This window comes from Cottoperca gobio, chromosome 5, assembly GCF_900634415.1.
Source record: "Cottoperca gobio chromosome 5, fCotGob3.1, whole genome shotgun sequence".
Taxonomy (NCBI): domain Eukaryota; kingdom Metazoa; phylum Chordata; class Actinopteri; order Perciformes; family Bovichtidae; genus Cottoperca; species Cottoperca gobio.
The window spans coordinates 30,330,616-30,356,702 of NC_041359.1; the positions used below are offsets into that span (position 1 = coordinate 30,330,616).

Sequence of the window (26,087 nt, forward strand, 5' to 3'; positions counted from 1 at the left end):
ATGTTTACACATTCAGGAGACATTTTTACACATAGGAGACATGTTTACACACAGGAGACAAGTTTACACACAGGAGACATGTTTACACACATTTGACATGTTTACAACCAGGAGACAAGTTTACACATAGGAGACATGTTTACACACAGGAGACAAGTTTACACACAGGAGACATGTTTACACATTCAGGAGACATGTTTACGCACAGGAGACAAGTTTACACACATTTGACATGTTTACAACCAGGAGACATGTTTACACACAGGAGACATGTTTACACACAGGAGACATGTTTTTAATCACAGGAGACAAGTTTACAACCAGGAGACATGTTTACAACCAGGAGACAAGTTTACACACAGGAGACAAGTTTACAACCAGGAGACATGTTTACAAACAGGAGACAAGTTTACACATAGGAGACATGTTTACACACAGGAGACAAGTTTACACACAGGAGACATGTTTACACACAGGAGACATGTTTGCACATTCAGGAGACATGTTTACGCACAGGAGACAAGTTTACACACATTTGACATGTTTACAACCAGGAGACATGTTTACACACAGGAGACATGTTTACACACAGGAGACATGTTTACAACCAGGAGACATGTTTACACACAGGAGACAAGTTTACACACAGGAGACATGTTTACACACAGGAGACATGTTTACAACCAGGAGACAAGTTTACACACATTAGACGTGTTTACACAACCAGGAGACAACAGGACATGCTACAAATATGTCTTAAAACTGTTAGCGACAAAATTAAGCTAACATCTTCAACAATAACAAAATGGAGTACAGCTTTGGACATTATGTCGGGGGGGTTGTAGTAAACAACATACTGTTGTGACTCAACTTTGTCTTTAATTACTTTGTCTTTAATTCAATTTCCTTGAATAAATTCGCACACAAAGGATCCACTAAATCCTCAAATTTCTGGAAAAGAAGGCTGAATTTGAAGGAGCCTCTGAATGGGACAGCCTTGTTGCGCTGCGTCCCCTGAAATGAGACAGAGCTTCAGTGTCCTCACATCACATTTCACTGATCCACTGTCCGCTCTGAGCACGTCTTTAGTGGAACCAACTTTCTTTAGCTCTGCTTCCACAGCAAAACTCTGGATGAGTCAACACAAAAGAGTTTTGGGGGATTTTAGGATGTAAAGTTCTTTAAGTCATTTGAACATATTGAGAGCAGGTTCTCAATGCAAACATTAACTGCTTTAATTGTTAATACTTTTGAATTGTCCCATTTTAATCCCTTAAAACCTGACAATGTGCTTTAATAAAATAAATAAATTAAAGAGAAAATATTTAGAAGAAGGATTAATGTCCATTAGCGTGTAGCTTGTATGATTATACAGGCTTATAGGAATGTGATGACTAATGGTTAATATTTCATTGTCATCAAAGTCCGGAGACAACGCAGGAGACAAGTTTACACACATGAGACATGTTTACACACAGGAGACATTTTTACACATAGGAGACATGTTTACACATAGGAGACAAGTTTACATTCAAGAGACATGTTTACACATTCAGGAGACATGTTTACGCACAGGAGACAAGTTTACACACAGGAGACATGTTTACAACCAGGAGACATGTTTACACACAGAAGACATGTTTACACACAGGAGATATTTTTACACATAGGAGACATGTTTACACATAGGAGACAAGTTTACATTCAAGAGACATGTTTACAAACAGGAGACATGTTTACACATTCAGGAGACATTTTTACACATAGGAGACATGTTTACACACAGGAGACAAGTTTACACACAGGAGACATGTTTACACACATTTGACATGTTTACAACCAGGAGACAAGTTTACACATAGGAGACATGTTTACGCACAGGAGACAAGTTTACACACATTTGACATGTTTACAACCAGGAGACATGTTTACGCACAGGAGACAAGTTTACACACATGAGACATGTTTACAACCAGGAGACATGTTTACACACAGAAGACATGTTTACACACAGGAGATATTTTTACACATAGGAGACATGTTTACACATAGGAGACAAGTTTACATTCAAGAGACATGTTTACAAACAGGAGACATGTTTACACATTCAGGAGACATTTTTACACATAGGAGACATGTTTACACACAGGAGACAAGTTTACACACAGGAGACATGTTTACACACATTTGACATGTTTACAACCAGGAGACAAGTTTACACATAGGAGACATGTTTACACACAGGAGACAAGTTTACACACAGGAGACATGTTTACACATTCAGGAGACATGTTTACGCACAGGAGACAAGTTTACACACATTTGACATGTTTACAACCAGGAGACATGTTTACACACAGGAGACATGTTTACACACAGGAGACATGTTTTTAATCACAGGAGACAAGTTTACAACCAGGAGACATGTTTACAACCAGGAGACAAGTTTACACACAGGAGACAAGTTTACAACCAGGAGACATGTTTACAAACAGGAGACAAGTTTACACATAGGAGACATGTTTACACACAGGAGACAAGTTTACACACAGGAGACATGTTTACACACAGGAGACATGTTTGCACATTCAGGAGACATGTTTACGCACAGGAGACAAGTTTACACACATTTGACATGTTTACAACCAGGAGACATGTTTACACACAGGAGACATGTTTACACACAGGAGACATGTTTACAACCAGGAGACATGTTTACACACAGGAGACAAGTTTACACACAGGAGACATGTTTACACACAGGAGACATGTTTACAACCAGGAGACAAGTTTACACACATTAGACGTGTTTACACAACCAGGAGACAACAGGACATGCTACAAATATGTCTTAAAACTGTTAGCGACAAAATTAAGCTAACATCTTCAACAATAACAAAATGGAGTACAGCTTTGGACATTATGTCGGGGGGGTTGTAGTAAACAACATACTGTTGTGACTCAACTTTGTCTTTAATTACTTTGTCTTTAATTCAATTTCCTTGAATAAATTCGCACACAAAGGATCCACTAAATCCTCAAATTTCTGGAAAAGAAGGCTGAATTTGAAGGAGCCTCTGAATGGGACAGCCTTGTTGCGCTGCGTCCCCTGAAATGAGACAGAGCTTCAGTGTCCTCACATCACATTTCACTGATCCACTGTCCGCTCTGAGCACGTCTTTAGTGGAACCAACTTTCTTTAGCTCTGCTTCCACAGCAAAACTCTGGATGAGTCAACACAAAAGAGTTTTGGGGGATTTTAGGATGTAAAGTTCTTTAAGTCATTTGAACATATTGAGAGCAGGTTCTCAATGCAAACATTAACTGCTTTAATTGTTAATACTTTTGAATTGTCCCATTTTAATCCCTTAAAACCTGACAATGTGCTTTAATAAAATAAATAAATTAAAGAGAAAATATTTAGAAGAAGGATTAATGTCCATTAGCGTGTAGCTTGTATGATTATACAGGCTTATAGGAATGTGATGACTAATGGTTAATATTTCATTGTCATCAAAGTCCGGAGACAACGCAGCCGCTCCATTCGTTCTTATTCACTGTTAATACTCTTAATTACCTGCGATCATTAATAAGACGACATCAGTGAGGAACTGGATAGTATGAAAAACAGCAGCCATAAATATATATATACATATATATGCATACACACACACACACACACACACGCACACACACACACACACACACACACACTATAATACGTCCATCAAAACATTCTGTCCTGCACCAGAACCATGACGCAGTAGCATCAAGCTGAGAGACACAGGGGGGAAACAGAGATTGGGGGGGCAGAGAGAGAGGGGGGAGACAAACAGAGAGAGGGAGGGTACAGAGAGGGGGGGGGGCACATTTTACCGGCCGAGTCGTCAGGATAAAATGTTGTCATTGAAGGTTTTTGCGGACAGCAGATACCTTGAACGTCGAGGTTTTTACAAGTGACGTAGAAGTAGTACAAGAGACTTAATACAACAAGAGACGTAGTACAACAAGACACGTAGTACAACAAGAGACGTAGTACAACAAGACACGTAGTACAACAAGAGAAATAGTATAACAAGAGACGTAGTACAACAAGAGATGTAGTACAAGAGACATAGTTTAACAAGACACGTAGTACAACAAGAGACGTAGTACAACAAGAGAAATAGTATAACAAGAGACGTAGTACAACAAGAGATGTAGTACAAGAGACATAGTTTAACAAGACACGTAGTACAACAAGAGACGTAGTACAACACGAGACGTAGTACAACAAGAGACGTAGTACAACAAGACAATTAGTACAACAAGACACGTAGTACAACAAGACACGTAGTACAACAAGAGACGTAGTACAATATACGTAGTACAACAAGACACGTAGTACAACAAGAGACGTAGTACAAGAGACGTAGTACAACAAGACACGTAGTACAACAAGACACGTAGTACAACAAGAGACGTAGAAAAACAAGACACGTAGTACAACAAGAGACGTAGTACAACAAGAGACGTAGTATAACACGAGACGTAGTACAACAAGACACGTAGTACAACAAGAGAAATAGTATAACAAGAGACGTAGTACAACAAGAGATGTAGTACAAGAGACATAGTTTAACAAGACACGTAGTACAACAAGACACGTAGTACAACAAGAGACGTAGTACAACAAGACACGTAGTACAACAAGAGACGTAGTACAACAAGAGACGTAGTACAACAAGAGACGTAGTACAACAAGACACGTAGTACAACAAGAGACGTAGTACAAGAGACGTAGTACAACAAGACACGTAGTACAACAAGAGACGTAGTACAAGAGACGTAGTACAACAAGACACGTAGTACAACAAGACACGTAGTACAGCAAGAGACGTAGAAAAACAAGACACGTAGTACAACAAGAGACGTAGTACAACACGAGACGTAGTACAACACGAGACGTAGTACAAGAGACATAGTACAACAAGACACGTAGTACAACAAGAGACGTAGAAAAACAAGACACGTAGTACAACAAGAGACGTAGAAAAACAAGACACGTAGTACAACAAGAGATGTAGTACAACAAGAAACAGTAGTACAACAAGACACGTAGTACAACAAGACACGTAGTATAACAAGACACATAGTACAACAAGACACGTAGTACAACAAGACACGTAGTACAACAAGAGACGTAGTACAACAAGACACGTAGTACAACAGAGATGTAGTACAACAAGAGACGTAGTACAACAAGAGACGTAGTACAACAAGAGATGTAGTACAACAAGAGACGTAATACAAGAGACGTAGTACACAAAGAGACGTAGTACAACAAGAGACGTAGTACAACATGAGACGTAGTACAACAAGACACGTAGTACAACAAGACACTTAGACACAGTACAAGAGACGTAGTATAACAAGAGACGTAGTACAACAAGAGACGTAGTCCAACAAGAGACGTAGTACACAAAGTGACGTAGTACAACAAGACACGTAGTACAACAAGACACTTAGACACAGTACAAGAGACGTAGTACAACAAGATACGTAGGACAACATCCTGATGAGAGTGTGAAAGTACGAACACGTCACACCCATCCTCAAATCGCTGCACTGTCTCCTGGTCTCACTCAGGATTGACTATAAAATCTCCCTTTATATCCATCACTCACAGAAACGCTCCCTCCTATCTCAGAGAACTGCTCACCCCATAAACCTCCGCCAGAAATCTCTGTTCTTCAAAGGCTAACTTCATCCATCCCCCGGGACCAAGCTCTAAACCCTGGGAGATGGAGCCTTCTGCTCCAGTGCTCCGTGAACATCTGAGGACACCACACACTGTGGATGCTTTTGAAACAGGCCTAAAAACATATTTTTATCAGCCTTCTGCGAGACTTTAACCCTCACAGTGTTGCCTTGTCTGTCTACTCAATGTTCTTAATATTCTTAATGCTTTTAATGTTCTTAATGTTTTTATTCTGACAGTTTTTTAATATTCTGCTTCATCATTTTACTCTGTAGCACTTTGAGTTTTGTTTATTCAAATGAAAAGAGCGCTCTTAGATAAAATGTATTATTATTAGTATTAACAAGGGACATAGTACAAAAGACGTAGTACAACAAGAGACGTAGTACAACAAGAGACGTAGTATATGAAGAGACATAGTATAAGAAGAGACGTAATACAACAAGAAATGTAGTACAACAAGAGACGTAGTACAACAAGAGACGTGGTACAACAACAGACGTAGTATAACAACAGACGTAGTACAACAAGAGACGAAATACAACAAGAGACGTAGTACAACAAAGACGTAGTATAACAACAGACATAGTACAACAAGAGACGTAATACAACAAAAGACGTAGTACAACAAGAGACGTAGTACAACAAGAGACGTAGTACAACAAGAGATGTAGTACAACAAGAGACGTAGTACAACAAGTAATATAGTACAACAAGAGACGTAGTATAACAACAGACGTAGTATAACAACAGACGTAGTACAACAAGACACGTAGTACAACAAGACACGTAGTATAACAAGTGATGTAGTATAACAAGAGACATAGGAACATAGACTTTGGGAACATAGGACTCTGAGAAAGTAGACTCTGAGAACATAGACCCTGGGAACATAGGACCCTGAGAACATAGACTCTGTGAACATAGGACTCTGGGAACATAGACTCTGGGAACATAGGACCCTGAGAACATAGACCCTGTTAACATAGGACTGTGGGAACATAGACTCTGAGAACATAGACTCTGGGAACAAAGGACCCTGGGAACATAGACTCTGTGAACATAGGACTCTGGGAACATAGACTCTGGGAACAAAGGACTCTGGGAAAGTAGACTCTAGGAACATAGACCCTGGGAACATAGGACTCTGGGAAAGTAGACTCAGAACATAAACTGTGGGAGCATAGACCATGGGAACATAGACTATGGGAACATAGACCCTGGGAACATAGGACTCTGAGAAAGTAGACTCTGAGAACATATACTCTGGAAACAAAGGACTCTGGGAACATAGACTCTGAGAACCTAGACTCTGGGAACATAGACTCTGGAAACATAGACCCTGGGAACATAGGACTCTGGGAAAGTAGACTCTGAGAACATAAACTGTGGGAGCATAGACCCTGGGAACATAGACCCTGGCAACATAGGACCCTGGGAAAGTTGACTCTGAGAACATAGACTCTGGCAACATAGACTCTGGGAACATATACTCTGGGAACATAGACCCTGGGAACATAGGACTCTGAGAAAGTAGACTCTGAGAACATAGACCCTGGTAACATAGGTCCGTGGGAACATAGACTCTGAGAACAAAGTGTAATTTGTGACATTGAGCTATATAAATAAATGTGATTTGATTTTGATTTGTCTCTGGGAACAGAGACCCTGAGAACATAGGACTGACCGTGTTTTAAAGTCACCAGCCAGCTACCCACAGCCTGCCCTAAAGCCCTAAAGCCCTGAATTCATAATTCATCATCAATATTATCGGCTTATCGTGCAGGATCCACAGAAACCTCCCACGACACTGGAGCCCAACTTGACATCACCATTCAGCCTCCAGTTTATCACGCAAGCATCCTCAGTCTTCTCGTGCAGCAGAAGAGCGTGCAACAAGCTGTGAGATGCTGAAACAGAACCCTTATGCAGGACATGGAGACTGCAGGGAGTGTACGGTCCTAGCTCTTGATTTTGTTCACCAATCACAATGTAGCACCATTACACAGCAGTGCATCTAACATGACCTGCCTCCACTCACTCATGCTGCAAACATGCACACTGCTGGAAGCTGTTAGCCAGACCTGAGACTCAAATCACAAATGAAGCTCATCTGGAGACAGCAATGTTTGGATTACTAAAATATGCATGAAGAGAAATAAAGGGAAACACTCTGAAGTTATTTTTGTGTTTTTTATTTATAGACTCAGCTATTTAAACTCATGCAGAGAAATCCATTACAAAAGAGAGGAGACCAGTTTGTCATGTACAGACTCGCTTCTGTATTCAAGCCTCTACATGTTGGAGTCTCAGGGCAGCCACACGCAGGTTTAGTTCTGTCTCTAAATAAGAGTGTAAAGTAGCCACCGAAGGAAAAGCTCTGGAGTTTGGAGTCGAGGAGTGTGAGGGGTTATTTCAGACGCCCATGTTTCTCATGGACAGTGTTAGTGATGACATGAAACCTTCTGCAGCTTTTTGATCTTGGGTCGGGTCGGCATTTTGAATTTGCTGACTTTGCTTCTTCTCCGTAGCAACAGCAGCTGAGGCTCATGGGTATTGTAGTATTTAGAGCCGTTCAGGGAGTTGTAGAAATAATTCCCTCGGCAGGTTGAACATGAACCTGCATGATGGGAAAGTCAGCAGGGAGAATTCATGTTTTCCAGTAACTTTGAGATTGTTTAAAGAATTGAAAAGAGAACGGCGACGAGGAAAAAATTCCGGAACCAGCGTTTCAAAATGAAACTGTAAAACTGAAGTGAAGCTGCAGAGCTACAGGTGCTTCTGATGATGATGCCTCTGGTTTATCATGGAGTCTTTTCTGTATCTGGCTCCCAGTGTGTTCGCAGGAGACGTGAAGAGAGAAGAAAGCTGATGCAGAAGTGCAGCACTTCTCCTGCACAGGGGTGGAGATAGAGGTGTAGACCCTCTCAACATTTAAGAGCAGGCTAAAGACTTTCCTTTTTGATAAAGCTTATAGTTAGGGCTGGCTCAGGTTTGCCTTGGATCAGCCCCTAGTTATGCTGCTATAGGCTTAGACTGCCGGGGGACACCTCCCTGCTCTCCTCCTTCTCTTCCTCTCTCCTCCCCTCCCTCTCTCTTTTTCTCCCTCTCCATCTGTATGCATTTATGTAAATGGATGTTACTAACTCATCATCCGGGGCATCATCTAATCCAGCGTCAGCTCCTTCCTCAGGAGCAGCTGATCAGCCGATCCACAATAAATAAAACCTCTGCAGCCGAGTTATGTTCTCACTTAGTTCCAGCCATTGACTGTTTATCGGTCCTGTTAGGTTGCATGAGGCCGGACTGACAGGGAGAAGCATGTCTGTCTTCTTTGTGATTATCAGATCCGAAGGTCTGTGAAACACAATCATTTAAAATGTCTATCTGCCACCTGTTGAACTCAGAGGCTGAACTCTCTTTGCTCTACGAGAGGAACTGAAGACGCAGCTTGGAACACATCAAGTAATTGTTTAAGCAATTAAAGAACATTTGAGTTTGCGACAAGGAGATAACCTTGATCTTTGTTTTAATTCTCTGGCTGGTTTATGACTAATTAAAGTCCAACATGGGAATATTAAACGCTTTCTGGTTAATTAAGTCTCAAGTGAGAGGATTTGATATTACTCCCTCCTTCCATGTAATCAGTGTGACTGCTCTTAACACTGGCATCACATGACTTTACATATCGTTTATTCTGCACCGTGTTTTACTTTGTCGGAAAGGTCAAAATCTAGTTATTGAACAGAAACCTTTGTGTGTGTGTGTGTGTGTGTGTGTGTGTGTGTGTGTGTGTGTGTGTGTGTGTGTCCAGCAGCTGCACGAGTCGGTTTACTTTAATCTTTGTGTTTAAAGAGAGCCGAGTATGAACACAAGTAGACGGCTGAAAATGTTGAGCTGCACTTTAACTTTCTCCTTTCCTTCTCACGTCAGACTAACTTATGACTCAACACACCAGCACACAGCAGCCATGACACGCAGCACACACACACACACACACACACACACACACACACAGACTCTCACAAAGTCTGTAAACTTTCACTTCATCAAACGTCTCTGGATCATTAACACGCTGCGGCTCGGACGGTGCCTGTAAAAGACGAGTCGCTGAAGGATTGATGAGACTGTCAGGAAGGTTAGCATTAGTTTAGCGTTAGCCTAGTGTTAGCTTAGCATTAGCTTTCCTGCCCATAAGAACCCGAAGGTTCCAGGTATTAGTCAAACCCTTAGATGTTTAAAACTCTTTAGTAAAGGTTTTGATATTGTTCTGTGTGAAGTGGAGCGAGCGGGATGAAGTCCGTGGACGTGTCTGTAATCAGGACTTAATGGTCGGCTCCTGCGTCGGCCATTACTCCTGATGATGGACCTCTTGTGACCTTGTGACCCCTCACGTGTTAAACATGTTTTACTTTACGTTGTTCTTTAAACACTTCCTGGACTCAGTGTGATACAAATGATAGTTATATGTAATATAAATAGAGTTTAACTTGCATATAGTGAGTAAAAAGCTCAATGTTAGAAGAATAATGTGTGAGGAAATGAAGATACTCGTGTGAATACTTTCACGTTCTTTAAAGTTGACAGCAGAGACTCAGATCATCAGTTCATCAGTGTGAGGAGAGAATCTGAGGATGTTCCTCGTCCCGTGTGACGCAGCTTTCAATCTCTTTCATCGCACACACTGAAAAAAACTTTAAAGTCTCCAAAGTTCCCTGAACACACACACACACACACACACACATATATATATATATATATATATATATATATATATATAAGTTCAGATTCTCTTCTGCTCACTAACACAGATTTGAACTCATTTGTGAGCAGAATTTAAGAAGAATTTATATTTTGTGAGCATCTGGTGAAGTCGGGGGGGAGAGAGGATGAAGATCACACCATCACTGCAGAGGGAGGAGCAAGCAGCTCGCAGGTGTCCTGAGCTTCATGTTACTGAGTCTGGGAGGGGAGCGAGGGAGGAGGAGAGGAGGAGGAGATAAGCATGAAGGACATGGAGAGGAGGACACGAGGAGGAGACGAGGAGAAGAGGAGAGGAGAAGAGGAGCATGAAGGACACGGAGAGGAGGAGGAGACGAGGAGGAGACGAGCATGAAGGACATGGAGAGGAGGAGGAGGAGGAGACGAGGAGGAGGAGACGAGGAGGAGACGAGGAGAGGAGCATGAAGGACACGGAGAGAGGAGACGATGAAGGTCACATTGAGCTGCTTCCTCCCTCAGTGGGAGAGGAGGAGAGAAGGAGAGGGCTTGATCCTGACTGTCAGCTGTCTGATGGGTTTCAGCAAACACACACACACACACACACACACACACACACACATGTACAGGCACATTTCCAGCTTAATTCACTCGGTGCTGAAGATGCACTCACAGTATAAACAGACTCACAGTGAGAAGGTTCTGTGGAGGTCGAGCAGCATGAAGGTCAGGAGAGGGAGGAGGTCGGGGGAGGGGGGGTTCTCCTGCAACGCTTTGTACGAAGTCTTCAAGAAGGTTATTTCTCATACTCATGTGTTCTCCTACGAGAGTGGAGCAAAACTTGTTCCGTCTTTTCAAAATAAAGTTCCTCCTTCACAGGAAAATACTTTGTGAGGTTCGGAATAAATAATCATGATTCACCTCCAACAGAAGGAATGTTGTATCATACACACCGAATACACACCGAATACACACCAAATACACACCGGATACACACCGGATACACACCGAATACACACCAAATACACACCGGATACACACCGAATACACACCAAATACACACCGAATACACACCAAATACACACCGGGAGAGAAATACACACCAAATACACAGCAAATACACACTGAATACACACCGGATACACACCGGATACACACCGGATACACACCGAAAACCCACCGAATACACACCGAATACACACCGGATACACACCGGATACACACCGAATACACACCAGATACACACCGAATACACACCGAACACACACCGGATACACACCGGATACACACCGAATACACACGGGGAGAGAAATAAACACCGAATACACACCAAATACACACCGAATACACACTGAATACACACCAAATTCACACCGAATACACACTAGGAGAGAAATGCACACCGAATACACACCGGGAGAGAAATACACACTGGATACACATCGGATACACACTGAATACACACCAAATACACACCGAATACACACCAAATACACACCGGATACACACCGAATACACACCAAATACACACCGGATACACACCGGATACACACTGAATACACACCAAATACACACTGAATACACACCGAATACACACCAAATACACACCGGATACACACCGGATACACACCAAATACACACCAGATACACACCGGATGCACACCGAATACACACCGGGAGAGAAATACACACCGAATATACACCGGATACACACAGGGAGAGAAATACACACCGGATACACACCGAATACACACCAAATACACACCGGATACACACCGGATACACACCGAATACACACCAAATACACACCGGATACACACCGGATACACACCGGATACACACAGGATACACACCAAATACACACCGAATACACACCGGGAGAGAAATACACACCGAATACACACCGGATACACACAGGGAGAGAAATACACATCGGATACACACCGGGAGAGAAATACACACCAAATACACACCAAATACACACCGGATATACACCAAATACACACCAAATACACACCGGATACACACCGAATACACACCGGGAGAGAAATACACACCGAATACACAACGGATACACACCGAATACACACCGAATACACACCGGGAGAGAAATACACACCGAATACACAACGGATACACACCGAATACACACCGAATACACACCGGATACACACCGAATACACGTCGGGAGAGAAATACACACTGAATACACACCAGATACACACCGAATACACACCAAATACACACCGGATACACACTGGATACACACCGAATACACACCGGATACACACCAAATACACACCGAATACACACCGAATACACACCAAATACACACCGAATACACACCGAATACACACCAAATACACACCAAATACACACCGTATACACACCAAATACACAATTGTGTAATTGCCGCGTTTGTGTCTTCACTTTTTCTCCTGCAGTTCCATCTTCACGCCTCCCTCCCGTCAGCTGAGCCGCTCAATGTGCCGGATGATATAGTATAGTATATATAGATAGATATAGTATATATATATATATAGTTGTGCTTATTGACAGCAGCTGTATGTTCCACAGAGTGTTGCCGTGAACAACAACAAACCACAGCTGTGTTTCACTGACCTGCTGCAGCTGAAGATCATGCTCGTCCTGCAGAACATCTTCTCTTTAGACACACATGTTTAGAAGCCATGTCTGTGGTTCGGCTGGAAACACAACGCGTGAAGTCTTGAACACTTTCTCTGATTGTCACTTAAAGCAGGTTTGAGGACAAAGCCTGAGATCTGCTGTAACTCTGGAGCGTCTGTTCATCAGCTCTGATACAGGATCCACTCACAGACATCAGTGATTAGTTCTGCCCTCCTTCCATCTGTGTGAGAGATGAACACAACGTTTCTGAGATATTAGTGTGACGTGAAGCTTTCTGTTGGATCAGAGCACAACATCTGTGTTTACAGCTCAGAGACGTCGGCGCTCTCTGTCTGGCTCTCAGTTCTGCTCTCCGTCACACTTCTGTCGTGAATGTCTATCGCTCACAACATTGTGGTATGAAACAGAGAGGAATCAATAAAGCACAGACACAGATATAGTTTAACAATTATTATTTTGTTGCACAACAAACTTTCAATCATCAACATTGACTTTTCCAGACTTTATGGCGCCACAATCTAAACAATGTGGTGTCATCTTCTCATTCCTTTGAGAGGCCTCCTTAACTTCCTTAGAGCTTGGGCCTCATGGTATGTCTTCAGACATGAACATATGGAATATATCATTAGTAAACTTAATGAATAAGACATTGTTTATTAAGTCTATCTTAACACAATTCTCTCACACTCGCTGTGTGGACACGTTGGAGATTGTCACCAAATGCTGTGAAGTGCAGAATGCAAAAACATTTGACCTGCGGTTGACTGAAGCATCCGTCTGCGTGTCAGTGAGAAGCAGAGTCAGCGTGAACGGCTGCTCTGTGAATACAGATGCACAGCTTTGATATGCTGATGACGTCTCTGCTTCTCAAAGCTAAACATGTAGAACTCATGTCATCAAACGATATGCAGATGTTTCCACACGTCTCTACGTTCAGGAGATAACACAGCAGGTTCAGTGTGTGTGGGTGTGTGTGTGTGGGTGTGTGTGTGTGTGTGCAAAGTAAGCAAAGAGATAAACACACACACAGTTTATATGTTCCAGTAAAACACATTATTCTTCCTTCAGTTACTTCAGACTAACTTATACAAACCTGTACTTCAGAGTGTGTGTGTGTCTCTGTGTGTGTCTCTGTGTGTGTCTCTGTGTGTGTATCTCAAACCTTTCATGAGGCTCATGAAGAACTAAGAAATGCTAAATATACTTTATATGTGTGTGTGGGAGCATGCAAGGGTTAAAGTATTGGTGTTGTACACACACCACATTGAGCTCACCTCCTGCAGTCGTTGTGAGCGTTCGGGCCTGAAACTGCTTCACACTTCGACCTTGCAAGTTTTGACTCTCGCCGCCATAACTCCCGCACTTGGAGGTTGGAGCGGAATGAGGCCGTAATTCAGTGCGCTGCTACACACACTCACACACACTCACACACACTCACACACACGCAGATGGGGACGTACTTTAAGCGAAGAGTGATCACCTGGATCAATATTTAGTCGTGGGTACTACAGATAAATTGGAAGGATGGCTCCGAGCGGAAGTGTGGTTAGTGTGCGAGCTGCAGAGGAACGATAAGTCGCCGGTGTTTACGAGCTGTCTGGGAATCCTGCGGAGCGCAGAGCGCTGTGCTCCCGAGCGGAGAGCTGCTACTGAAAGATGGGTTCATCTCAGAAGGTCTTAAAGAACTCGAGTGTAGATTCATGACGCCTGCTGGAAACCTTACAGCCAGAACTCTGTTCCAGAGAATCAGAGGACGTGACAACACACGTGAGTCCCTGCACGAGATATAACAGCAGCAGACACAACAAGTCTGTTAGTGGAGGTTCAACTAAAGACTCTGATGTGAGAACATGAAGGCTGCAGCCTCTCAGCTCTACTTCTTTTTCAGACTTGTGCACAGGCTCCTGATCGTATCTGTGAACTTGTTGCACGTGTGAGAGAAACATCTGCTGCCGTCACATTCAGCCGTCAGGCTACAGAAGCCTTATTCAGATGTACTGAGTGGACACGACACTGATGGATCCTTCGTGCTTCAGAGTTAGAAGCTGATCAACAGTTCTGTGTCTCCTGCAGACCTCATGACAGGAATGTATGAGGACAGAGTGGAGCGGCGCGGAGCGGAGCGGAGCGGAGCGGAGCGGCGGGGCGCAGAGCTCCAGCAGGTTGATACTCACATACGAACACACCTGAGTCCTCAGCTGTTTCTGCATGATGATCTAAAGCTTCACACATGATCCCACTGGACTCTACAGAAGATGAAGTTCAGGATCCTCTCAAACATCTTTCTTCATCTTCTTTTGGACGATCAGACCATCTGAGCTTCAGGATGAACCTGCAGCAACAGATGAGTTTACAGGAAGCAGCTGTGACATCGACACTCAGCAGTTACTGATGATCCAACGTCTGCACCGCTGATGGAGGAGCCGCTGTCCACCGGCTGAGAAACACTTCCTCTGTGGAAGATGTGCTTCACTCACACTTCAGATGCTAAGACTGGAGTATAGACTCTCACTCACCGAGACCGTTATGCAAATGATTATCTGTAACATAAGTAAACCCTCAAAGAAATGATCTTCAGCTGCAGTCTCACAACACTCATCAACTCAGCTTCCATCCACACACACACAGAGAAACACGCACAGAGACGGAAGGAAGGAAGGAAGGAATGAGGCAAGGAGGGAGGGAGGGAAGGAGGGAAGGAAGGAGGAAGAAGGGAAGGAGGGAGGGAATGAAGGAAGGAGCGAAGGAGGGAAGAAAGGAAGGAATGAGGCAAGGAGGGAGGGAAGGAAGGAGGGAAGGAGGGAAGGAAGGAGGGAAGGAAGGAAGGAGGGTAGGAGGGAAGGAGGGAAGGAAGAATGGTAGGAGGGAAGGAAGGAGGGAAGGATAGAGGCAAGGAAGGAAGGAGGGTAGGAAGGAGGTAGGGAAGGAAGGTAGGAAGGAAGGAAGGAAGGAGGAAGAAGGGAAGGTGGTAGGGAATGAAGGAAGGAGCGAAGGAGGGAAGAAAGGAAGGAATGAGGCAAGGAGGGAGGGAAGGAGGGAAGGAAGGAAGGTAGGAAGGAAGGAAGAAAGGAGGAAGAAGGGAAGGAGGGAGGGAATGAAGGAAGGAGCAAAGGAGGGAAGAAAGGAAGGAATGAGGCAAGGAGGGAGGGAAGGAAGGAGGAAAGGAAGGAGGGAAGGAAGGAAGGAGGGAAGGAAGGAGGGTAGGAGGGAAGGAGGGAAGGAAGGAAGGAGGGAAGGAAGGAGGGAGGGAGGAGCTTTCTTTCCTCTGTGACCTCAGAGCTGTGATGATGTGCGGTGCTCTCCGTGGTGCTGAAGCTCTGAGTTCTTCTCTGTCAGTCTCTTCTTGGGTCGATAACATTCTCTGAATAATATAAAACTAGAGTCGACCATGTGGGGGGGCGAGGGAGGGAGGGAGGGGGGGGTCACAGGTTGCAGGTGGCAGGTGAAGGAAACGACTGTCCTTCCTGTTTGTTCCTGCGTATGAGGTACTTGTACAAGCTGTACGCTGCTTCACTCTGTCGGTTACTTTGCACCAGATATGTTTTTCATTCTGAGGTCTGAGGTGCTGCAGGTCACATGAAGCTGTGTGTGTGTGTGCGTGTGTGTGTGTGTGTGTGTGTGTGTGTGTGTGTGTGTGTGTGTGTGTGTGTGTGTGTGTGTGTGTGTGTTTGTGTGTGTGAGCGTGAGCGCAGCTTTCTCCACAAAAGTCTTCTTTCAGATTATTTGAACTTTCATTTCAACCTTGAACTCTTGGAACCTTTTAAAGATGTTTCTTAAATGTTAAAGTCACAAATCCACAAACCCCACATCCTTCCCACATCCTCCCCCAGGTGCCCCCCCAGAGAGCAGGACATGCATGAGGCAAGGCGCTCTGTGCTTCACTGAGTCTGTTGTGTCTCCTCAGGTGGAATCTGCATCGCTCAGTCCCTGAAGATCCCTCACGACCACAAACCCTCCGACTTCGATAAAATCATCCGCCTGCTGCTGGACACTCGATACGCCAGAGCGGTCGTCCTGTTCGCCTCCGATGAGGATATCAGGTGATCAACACTTTATTAAACAGTTTAATGACAGACATACAGGTGAAGGACACACACTGCAGCTCAACATGTAAACTTCTCACATTAAACACAGAACTCTGTGCATTTCATGTTTGTAGTTAGTGTAGCGTGTATAACATGAGCTGTGAGTGACATGTGAACAAAGCCCTCTGCACAAAGCTTCAGAATATAGAGAGGAATGAAAGTGGAAAGTTTGGTGTATGTAAGTGCTACTGAAGTGGAGACTTCTGCTGAAGAGTGTGAGAAAAAGCTCCTTTAGAGAAAAGCTCCTTTAAAGATATGTATTGTAACATTCATACATGTTGTACACACTACAGGTGAACAGGGTCATACATGTTGTACACACTACAGATGAACAGAGTCATACATGTTGTACACACTACAGGTGAACAGAGTCATACATGTTGTACACACTACAGGTGAACAGAGTCATACATGTTGTACACACTACAGGTGAACAGAGTCATACATGTTGTACACACTACAGGTGAACAGAGTCATACATGTTATACACACTACAGGTGAACAGGGTCATACATGTTGTACACACTACAGGTGAACAGAGTCATACATGTTGTACACACTACAGGTGAACAGGGTCATACATGTTGTACACACTACAGGTGAACAGGGTCATACATGTTGTACACACTACAGGTGAACAGAGTCATACATGTTGTACACACTACAGGTGAACAGGGTCGTACATGTTTTACACACTACAGGTGAACAGAGTCATACATGTTGTACACACTACAGGTGAACAGAGTCATACATGTTGTACACACTACAGGTGAACAGAGTCATACATGTTGTACACACTACAGGTGAACAGAGTCAAACATGTTGTACACACTACAGGTGAACAGAGTCATACATGTTGTACACACTACAGGTGAACAGGGTCATACATGTTGTACACACTACAGGTGAACAGAGTCATACATGTTGTACACACTACAGGTGAACAGGGTCATACATGTTGTACACACTACAGGTGAACAGGGTCATACATGTTGTACACACTACAGGTGAACAGAGTCATACATGTTGTACACACTACAGGTGAACAGGGTCGTACATGTTTTACACACTACAGGTGAACAGAGTCATACATGTTGTACACACTACAGGTGAACAGAGTCATACATGTTGTACACACTACAGGTGAACAGAGTCATACATGTTGTACACACTACAGGTGAACAGGGTCATACATGTTGTACACACTACAGGTGAACAGGGTCATACATGTTGTACACACTACAGGTGAACAGGGTCAAACATGTAACTAACAGATATCAGCATGAAACTTTATACATTAACAAATTAACACATTAATATATAAATGTATTCATATATTAATGTGTTAATGTATTAATATATTAACCCATTAATACATTAACACATTAATACATGAATATATTAATACATTAATACATTAACACATTAATACATTAACACATTAACACATTAATATATTAACACATTAATATATTAACACATTAACACATTTACACATTAATATGTTAACACATTTACACATTAACACATTCATATATTAATACATTAATAAATTAACACATTAATACATTAACACATTTACACATTAACATTAAGATGAATTGTCCCTATTAACCTTATTGTCTTATTAACATTATTGTCTCATTAACATTATTATCTCATTAACATTATTGGCTCATTAACATTATTGTCTTATTTACATTATTGTCTCATTAACATTATTGGCTCATTAACATTATTGGCTCATTAACATTATTGTCTTATTAACATTATTATCTCATTAACATTATTGGCTCATTAACATTATTGTCTTATTAACATTATTGTCTCATTAACATTATTATCTCATTAACATTATTGGCTCATTAACATTATTGTCTTATTTACATTATTGTCTCATTAACATTATTGGCTCATTAACATTATTGGCTCATTAACATTATTGTCTTATTAACATTATTATCTCATTAACATTATTGGCTCATTAACATTATTGTCTTATTAACATTATTGTCTCATTAACATTAGTGTCTTATTAACATTATTGTCTCATTAACATTATTGTCTTATTAACATTATTATCTCATTAACATTATTGTCTCATTAATATTATTGTCTCATTAACATTATTATCTCATTAACATTATTATCTCATTAACATTATTGGCTCATTAACATTATTGTCTCATTAACATTATTGTCTCATTAACATTATTGGCTCATTAACATTATTGTCTCATTAACATTATTGTCTTATTAACATTATTATCTCATTAACATTATTGTCTCATTAACATTATTGTCTTATTAACATTATTGTCTCATTAACAGTATTGTCTTATTAACATTATTGTCTCATTAACATTATTGTCTCATTAACATTATTGGCTCATTAACATTATTGTCTTATTAACATTATTGTCTCATTAACATTATTGTCTTATTAACATTATTGTCTCATTAACATTATTGTCTCATTAACATTATTATCTCATTAACATTATTGTCTTATTAACATTATTATCTCATTAACATTATTATCTCATTAACATTATTGTCTCATTAACATTATTGTCTCATTAACATTATTGTCTTATTAACATTATTGTCTTATTAACATTATTGGCTTATTAACATTATTATCTTATTAACATTATTGTCTCATTAACATTATTGTCTCATTAACATTATTGTCTTATTAACATTATTGTCTCATTAACATTATTGTCTCATTAACATTATTGTCTTATTAACATGATTGTCTTATTAACATTATTGTCTCATTAACATTATTGTTTTATTAACATTATTGGCTCATTAACATTATTATCTCATTAACATTATTGTCTTATTAACATTATTGTCTCATTAACATTATTATCTCATTAACATTATTGTCTCATTAACATTATTGTCTCATTAACATTATTGTCTCATTAACATTATTGTCTCATTAAAATGATTGTCCCTTCTCTTCAGCAGCATATGTTCACAGATGTTCTACATGGTCGTTATCTGTCGTCGTCAGACACACTGTCAGTTATTGATTGTGAATAATAAGTGTGACAGTAGATATGTGTCTGTGACGCTCACCGCCGTGTGTTTAATCCAGGGGGATCCTGAATGCCAGTAAACGAGCGGATCAGGTGGGTAACTTCCTGTGGATCGGCTCCGACAGCTGGGGAGCGAAGAACAGTCCCATCCACCAGCTGGAGGACGCGGCTGTAGGGGCCGTCACCATCCTGCCCAAGAGGGCCACCATCAGCGGTACGTAGTGTTCATACTCCGATCCTTCCACCTTCTCATCAGCGGAGAGAAGAGGAAGTACATTCACTCTTTACCTTTGTATGCTTTCATCTTCTTCATCATTGTCATCATCATCATCATCATCATCATCATCATCCAAGAATGTAAAAAGACTTTGGCTTTATGTATTTTGGTTTGGGATGAGAATTATAATTCACCTTTACGTTGGCGTGAAGTTTAGCTAACCTCCTGCCGCTCCCCGACCTCCAGCCGCTCCCTGACCTCCTGCCTCTCTGCAGTAACTGCAGGAGTGTATGGACACTAATCTTCACTTGGAATGTTGGTGTGTTATCTGTGACGTCCTTGGAGCTGCTGAGCTGTGTGCACTCACGTCCTGCTGCTTTGTTGTTACACGTGTTGTGTACGTGTTGTTCACGTCACTCACTTCAGGGGAAAATGTAAATAAAGGGCAGTACCTGTAAGTTTAAGCAGCAGAGCTCCATCAGAGGCTGCGAAGCGAGACAGAAGGTGAGACAGAGTTTATCTTCATGACGCAGACAAACCTGCAGCAGGGCTTCACTCCTCCCTCTGTGTTACCTGCACACACAGGTTGTCTGTTTCAACATGCAGCATGTCAGCACAGAACTGTGAAGCTTCCGTACAATGACCTCCTCCAGACACACTGCACTGTAACATCACGTGCACTTCTGCTTTACTTTATAACAGACATTAGTGCGCTGCCTTCAACCCAAAACATTTAAAAGATTATAATCCTGAACCTTCAGTTTGTTCAGGAACCATGTTGGCTGTAATGAAAGATCTGCAGCGTGTTCTTCAAAACCTTCTTCTTCACCTGAGACGCACCCATCTGTCACTCAAAGTGTCCCTAATTATTATTATTGTCTTTGTTTGGGGTTCTGATCCAAACTGCAGAGGCCACATTCTCTTTCAGCCTCTTCTCAGCTGCTGCTGATGAGACTGAACCGAGAGGGAGAGATGGAGAATGTGAGTCTGGAGGATGAGGGTGAAGGAGAAATATGGTGAGAACAAAGAGAGATGAGGAAAGATCCATGATGAAGAGCAGTGAGAGAGGAAGAGGAAGAAGGCCGTGGGATGTTTCCCCTGAGGCAGAGTACGCCTGTGAGAAAAGATCCTCCGCTCAGAGTTGCTACGCCCTAGGTGTAGCTGCTGCAGGTGTAGTTGCTGAAGGTGTAGCTGCTGCAGGTGTTGTTGCTGCAGCAGATGTAGCTGCTGCAGGTGTTGTTGCTGGTGCCGATGTAGCTGCTGCAGGTGTTGCTGCTGCAGGTGTAGCTGCTGCAGGTGTTGTTGCTGCAACAGGTGTAGCTGCTGCAGGTGTTGTTGCTGCTGCTGGTGTAGCTGCTGCAGGTGTTGTTGCTGCTGCAGGTGTAGCTGCTGCAGGTGTTGTTGCTGCAGCCGGTGTAGCTGTTGCAGGTATAGCTGCTGCAGGTGTTGTTGCTGCTGCCGATGTAGCTGCTGCAGGTATAGCTGCTGCAGGTGTTGCTGCTGCAGGTGTAGCTGCTGCAGGTGTTGCTGCTGCAGGTGTAGCTGCTGCAGGTGTTGTTGCTGCTGCAGGTGTAGCTGCTGCAGGTATAGCTGCTGCAGGTGTTGCTGCTGCAGGTGTAGCTGCTGCAGGTGTTGCTGCTGCAGGTGTAGCTGCTGCAGGTGTTGTTGCTGCTGCAGGTGTAGCTGCTGCAGGTGTTGTTGCTGCTGCAGGTGTTGTTGCTGCAGGTTTTAGCTGCTGCAGATGTAGCTGATGCAGGTGTAGCTGATGCAGGTGTAGCTGCTGCAGATGTAGCTGCTGCAGATGTAGCTGCTGCAGGTGTAGCTGCTTCAGGTGTAGCTGCTGCAGGTGTAGCTGCTGAAGGTGTAGCTGCTGCAGGTGTTGTTGCTGCAGCAGATGTAGCTGCTGCAGGTGTTGCTGCTGCCGATGTAGCTGCTGCAGGTATAGCTGCTGCAGGTGTAGCTGCTGCAGCACACAGTCGAACACTAAAGTCCTCATAAAACCACCTCTTCTATAGTTGTTAGTTGGGTTGTAGTTAGGCTAGCTGTTCCCCTCTGTTGCCAGTCTTTATGCTAAGCTAAGCTAACCTGGCTGTAGTTTCATGTTTATACAGATATCAGAGGGTCTTGAACTGTTACTGATCCAGAACGTGACCAAGGAGTTATCGATATAAATTAACGTGTTTGAATGTTGCATCAAATTACAAATGAATGAAGGAGAAGTTTGTCTCAGGAAGTGTAATGTCAGGCTGTAACCCAAAGAGAAGAATACATTCAATAATAATATTAAACACCTGATATGGAGACAGAGCAGAGAGCCTGTTGAAATGTCTCTTAATGTTTCATATGAAGACGGGAACATGCTGCAGGTTTGTTTGGACCTCCAGAACCTCTCCTCTCAGGACGGCAGCGTGTGACCACCCACCCCCCCTCACTGACACTTTCATTTTCACGCTTCACTTCACAAACTTCAGTCCATGTGAAACTAAACAAACTAAATGTAAAATGCAGCAGAGTCTTCCTCTGCGGCTCAGTGCTGAATGTGACTGTGGGTGAGACTGCAGGCGGCGACGGAGAGGAAGCAGAGAGATGTAGATGTAGATGTTCAGGGACATATGACGAGATGGTATACAGAGACGTCCCAGATCCCCCGCAGGAGATGCATGAACCAAACTGGTTTACAGAGAGATGAAGACATATTATTGTATGAAAGTGACAAAGAGTTTTAAATGAATGTGTCCAGGAACAGCAGCTCTCCTCCCAACATCTCCTAAGTGTGACGGGTCTACACATCGTACGTGATGCTTCATAATTACACATTGTTGATCACGCACCGCTGCCTCTGCAGTCAACATCTCTTCCTGTTGTTTATCTGTGGACACTAAATGTAGCCGGATGCTCTTCTAATGCAGCTTTAGTAGTTTTGTATTGTGATATCCAGGGGGGCTTCACAGTTATTACTGCAGCAGTGGTGCTCGATGCTTTTACTGTGACATCGCCTGAAAAACTGAAAGTTTAGTGTAGTTGCAACCTCCGGGTCTTAAACTGCATGCGTGTGTGCGTGTGTGTAAATAGTTTTCCACATCACAAACACAAAATCTCTAGTTTTTAGTTTGTTTTGCACGAGCAACAAAGAGACACTTGAACTTTTCTTTGTTTGTTCATCAGAGCTACAAACTTCATCTTATGGAAAAAGTTTAGTCAGAACGTGACTTGTGTTGATCTGCGGGGGGGAGGTTTATATATTTTGGGGGCATGTCTGTACACTAATCACACACACACACCTGCCTTTGACTGTTAGCTGAAATGTTTTCTGACCTACAATCATGTTATCTTGTCCAAAGTATCATAACTTTGACTTTGTGTGGTTGGCAACCTTCTGGGAAGCAGCGTGTTGACAGATGAAGCCCCCCCCCCCTTCAGTGTATGACACACAGCGTCTGATACACAGGACCCTGCCTGATGGTTTTCTATATATAACCACACAGCAGTGGCTCGTAGACTCGCTATCTCTCCAGAAAAGCACTCGTTATCTCATTCTGTCGCAGGATCAACACGTGTCGGACACTCCGCCCTGACTGTGTGGTGCGTTCAATGTCATGCTCAAGTTATAGTAAACAACATAACTTTCTGCACTGCAGTCTGCAGAGAAGTAGTGTAGTAGAGGATAGTGATTAAGTGTCACATGGTGAGGCACTCCAAATCTTGTTACAGGTCAAAAGACAGAGAGACAGAAGGCTGTAACTATCTTTTTGATTTATTGTTTAGTCTATAAAAAGTCAATTAATAATAAGTGAAAAATGTCCTCCATAAATTCAAGTTAAAGTCCAAGGTGAGGTCTTTAAATGTTTTGTCGACCAACAGTCCAAATCCCAAAGATATAAAACAGAGAACAGCAGCTTGACTTCAGGGAACATGGAACCAGAAAATATTCCACATTTATTATAAGATAGCAAATAATCTGAACTAAATGTTAATCAAAGTTGATGGTTTCAGGAGTCAACACAGTTACTCATCACACTTGTAGGCCGGATGGCTGGGTGTGTCTCCAGATGATGGGATGTCTAGGTGTCTTGGTGTCTGGACGTCTGGGTGTCTGGATGTCTGGGTGTCTTGATGTCTTGGTGTCTGGATGTCTGGGTGTCTTGATATCACTGTGTCTGGATGTCTTGGTGTCTTGATGTCTCTGTGTCTGGATGTCTTGATGTCTTGGTGTCTGGGTGTCTTGGTGTCTCTGTGTCTGGATGTCTTGGTGTCTTGGTGTCTGGATGTCTTAGTGTCTTGTTGTCTTGATGTCTTGGTGTCTTGTTGTATGGGTGTCTTGGTGTCTTGGGGTCTGGATGTCTGGGTGTCTGGATGTCTGGGTGTCTTGATGTCTTGGTGTCTGGATGTCTGGGTGTCTTGATATCACTGTGTCTGGATGTCTTGGTGTCTTGATGTCTCTGTGTCTGGATGTCTTGATGTCTTGGTGTCTGGATGTCTTGGTGTCTTGTTGTCTTGATGTCTTGGTGTCTTGTTGTATGGGTGTCTTGGTGTCTTGGGGTCTGGATGTCTGGATGTCTGGGTGTCTTGATGTCTTGGTGTCTGGATGTCTTGATGTCTTGGTGTCTGGATGTCTTGGTGTCTTGGTGTCTGGATGTCTTGGTGTCTTGTTGTCTTGATGTCTTGGTGTCTTGTTGTATGGGTGTCTTGGTGTCTTGGGGTCTGGATGTCTGGATGTCTGGGTGTCTTGATATCACTGTGTCTGGATGTCTTGGTGTCTTGATGTCTCTGTGTCTGGATGTCTTGATGTCTTGGTGTCTGGGTGTCTTGGTGTCTCTGTGTCTGGATGTCTTGGTGTCTTGGTGTCTGGATGTCTTAGTGTCTTGTTGTCTTGATGTCTTGGTGTCTTGTTGTATGGGTGTCTTGGTGTCTTGGGGTCTGGATGTCTGGGTGTCTGGATGTCTGGGTGTCTTGATGTCTTGGTGTCTGGATGTCTGGGTGTCTTGATATCACTGTGTCTGGATGTCTTGGTGTCTTGATGTCTCTGTGTCTGGATGTCTTGATGTCTTGGTGTCTGGATGTCTTGGTGTCTTGTTGTCTTGATGTCTTGGTGTCTTGTTGTATGGGTGTCTTGGTGTCTTGGGGTCTGGATGTCTGGATGTCTGGGTGTCTTGATGTCTTGGTGTCTGGATGTCTTGATGTCTTGGTGTCTGGATGTCTTGATGTCTTGGTGTCTGGATGTCTTGGTGTCTTGGGGTCTGGATGTCTGGATGTCTGGGTGTCTTGATGTCTCTGTGTCTGGATGTCTTGATGTCTTGGTGTCTGGATGTCTTGGTGTCTTGGTGTCTCTGTGTCTGGATGTCTTGGTGTCTTGGTGTCTTGGTGTCTTGGTGTCTTGGTGTCTTGGTGTCTTGGTGTCTGGATGTCTTAGTGTCTTGTCTTGATGTCTTTGATGTATGGGTGTCTTGGTGTCTTGGTGTCTGGATGTCTTAGTGTCTTGTTGTCTTGATGTCTTGGTGTCTTGTTGTATTGGTGTCTTGGTGTCTTGGGGTCTGGATGTCTTGGTGTCTAGATGTCTTGGTGTCTGGATGTCTTGGTGTCTGGATGTCTTGGTATTTGGATGTCTTGGTGTCTGGATGTCTTGG

The 26,087-nt window shown here is 42.8% G+C and overlaps 1 protein-coding gene across 2 annotated transcripts in view; it reads left to right on the forward strand.

The window, feature by feature from the left end:
- LOC115008819 (metabotropic glutamate receptor 7-like) overlaps positions 1–26,087 on the forward strand; it is a 172,038-nt gene that overhangs the window by 33,951 nt on the left and 112,000 nt on the right. For both annotated transcript variants that reach the window (XM_029432663.1, XM_029432662.1), the window contains exons 2-3: positions 17,013–17,148; positions 20,306–20,460. In XM_029432663.1, coding sequence (XP_029288523.1) covers positions 17,013–17,148; positions 20,306–20,460 — 291 coding nt within the window. The remainder of the gene's footprint in view (positions 1–17,012; positions 17,149–20,305; positions 20,461–26,087) is intronic.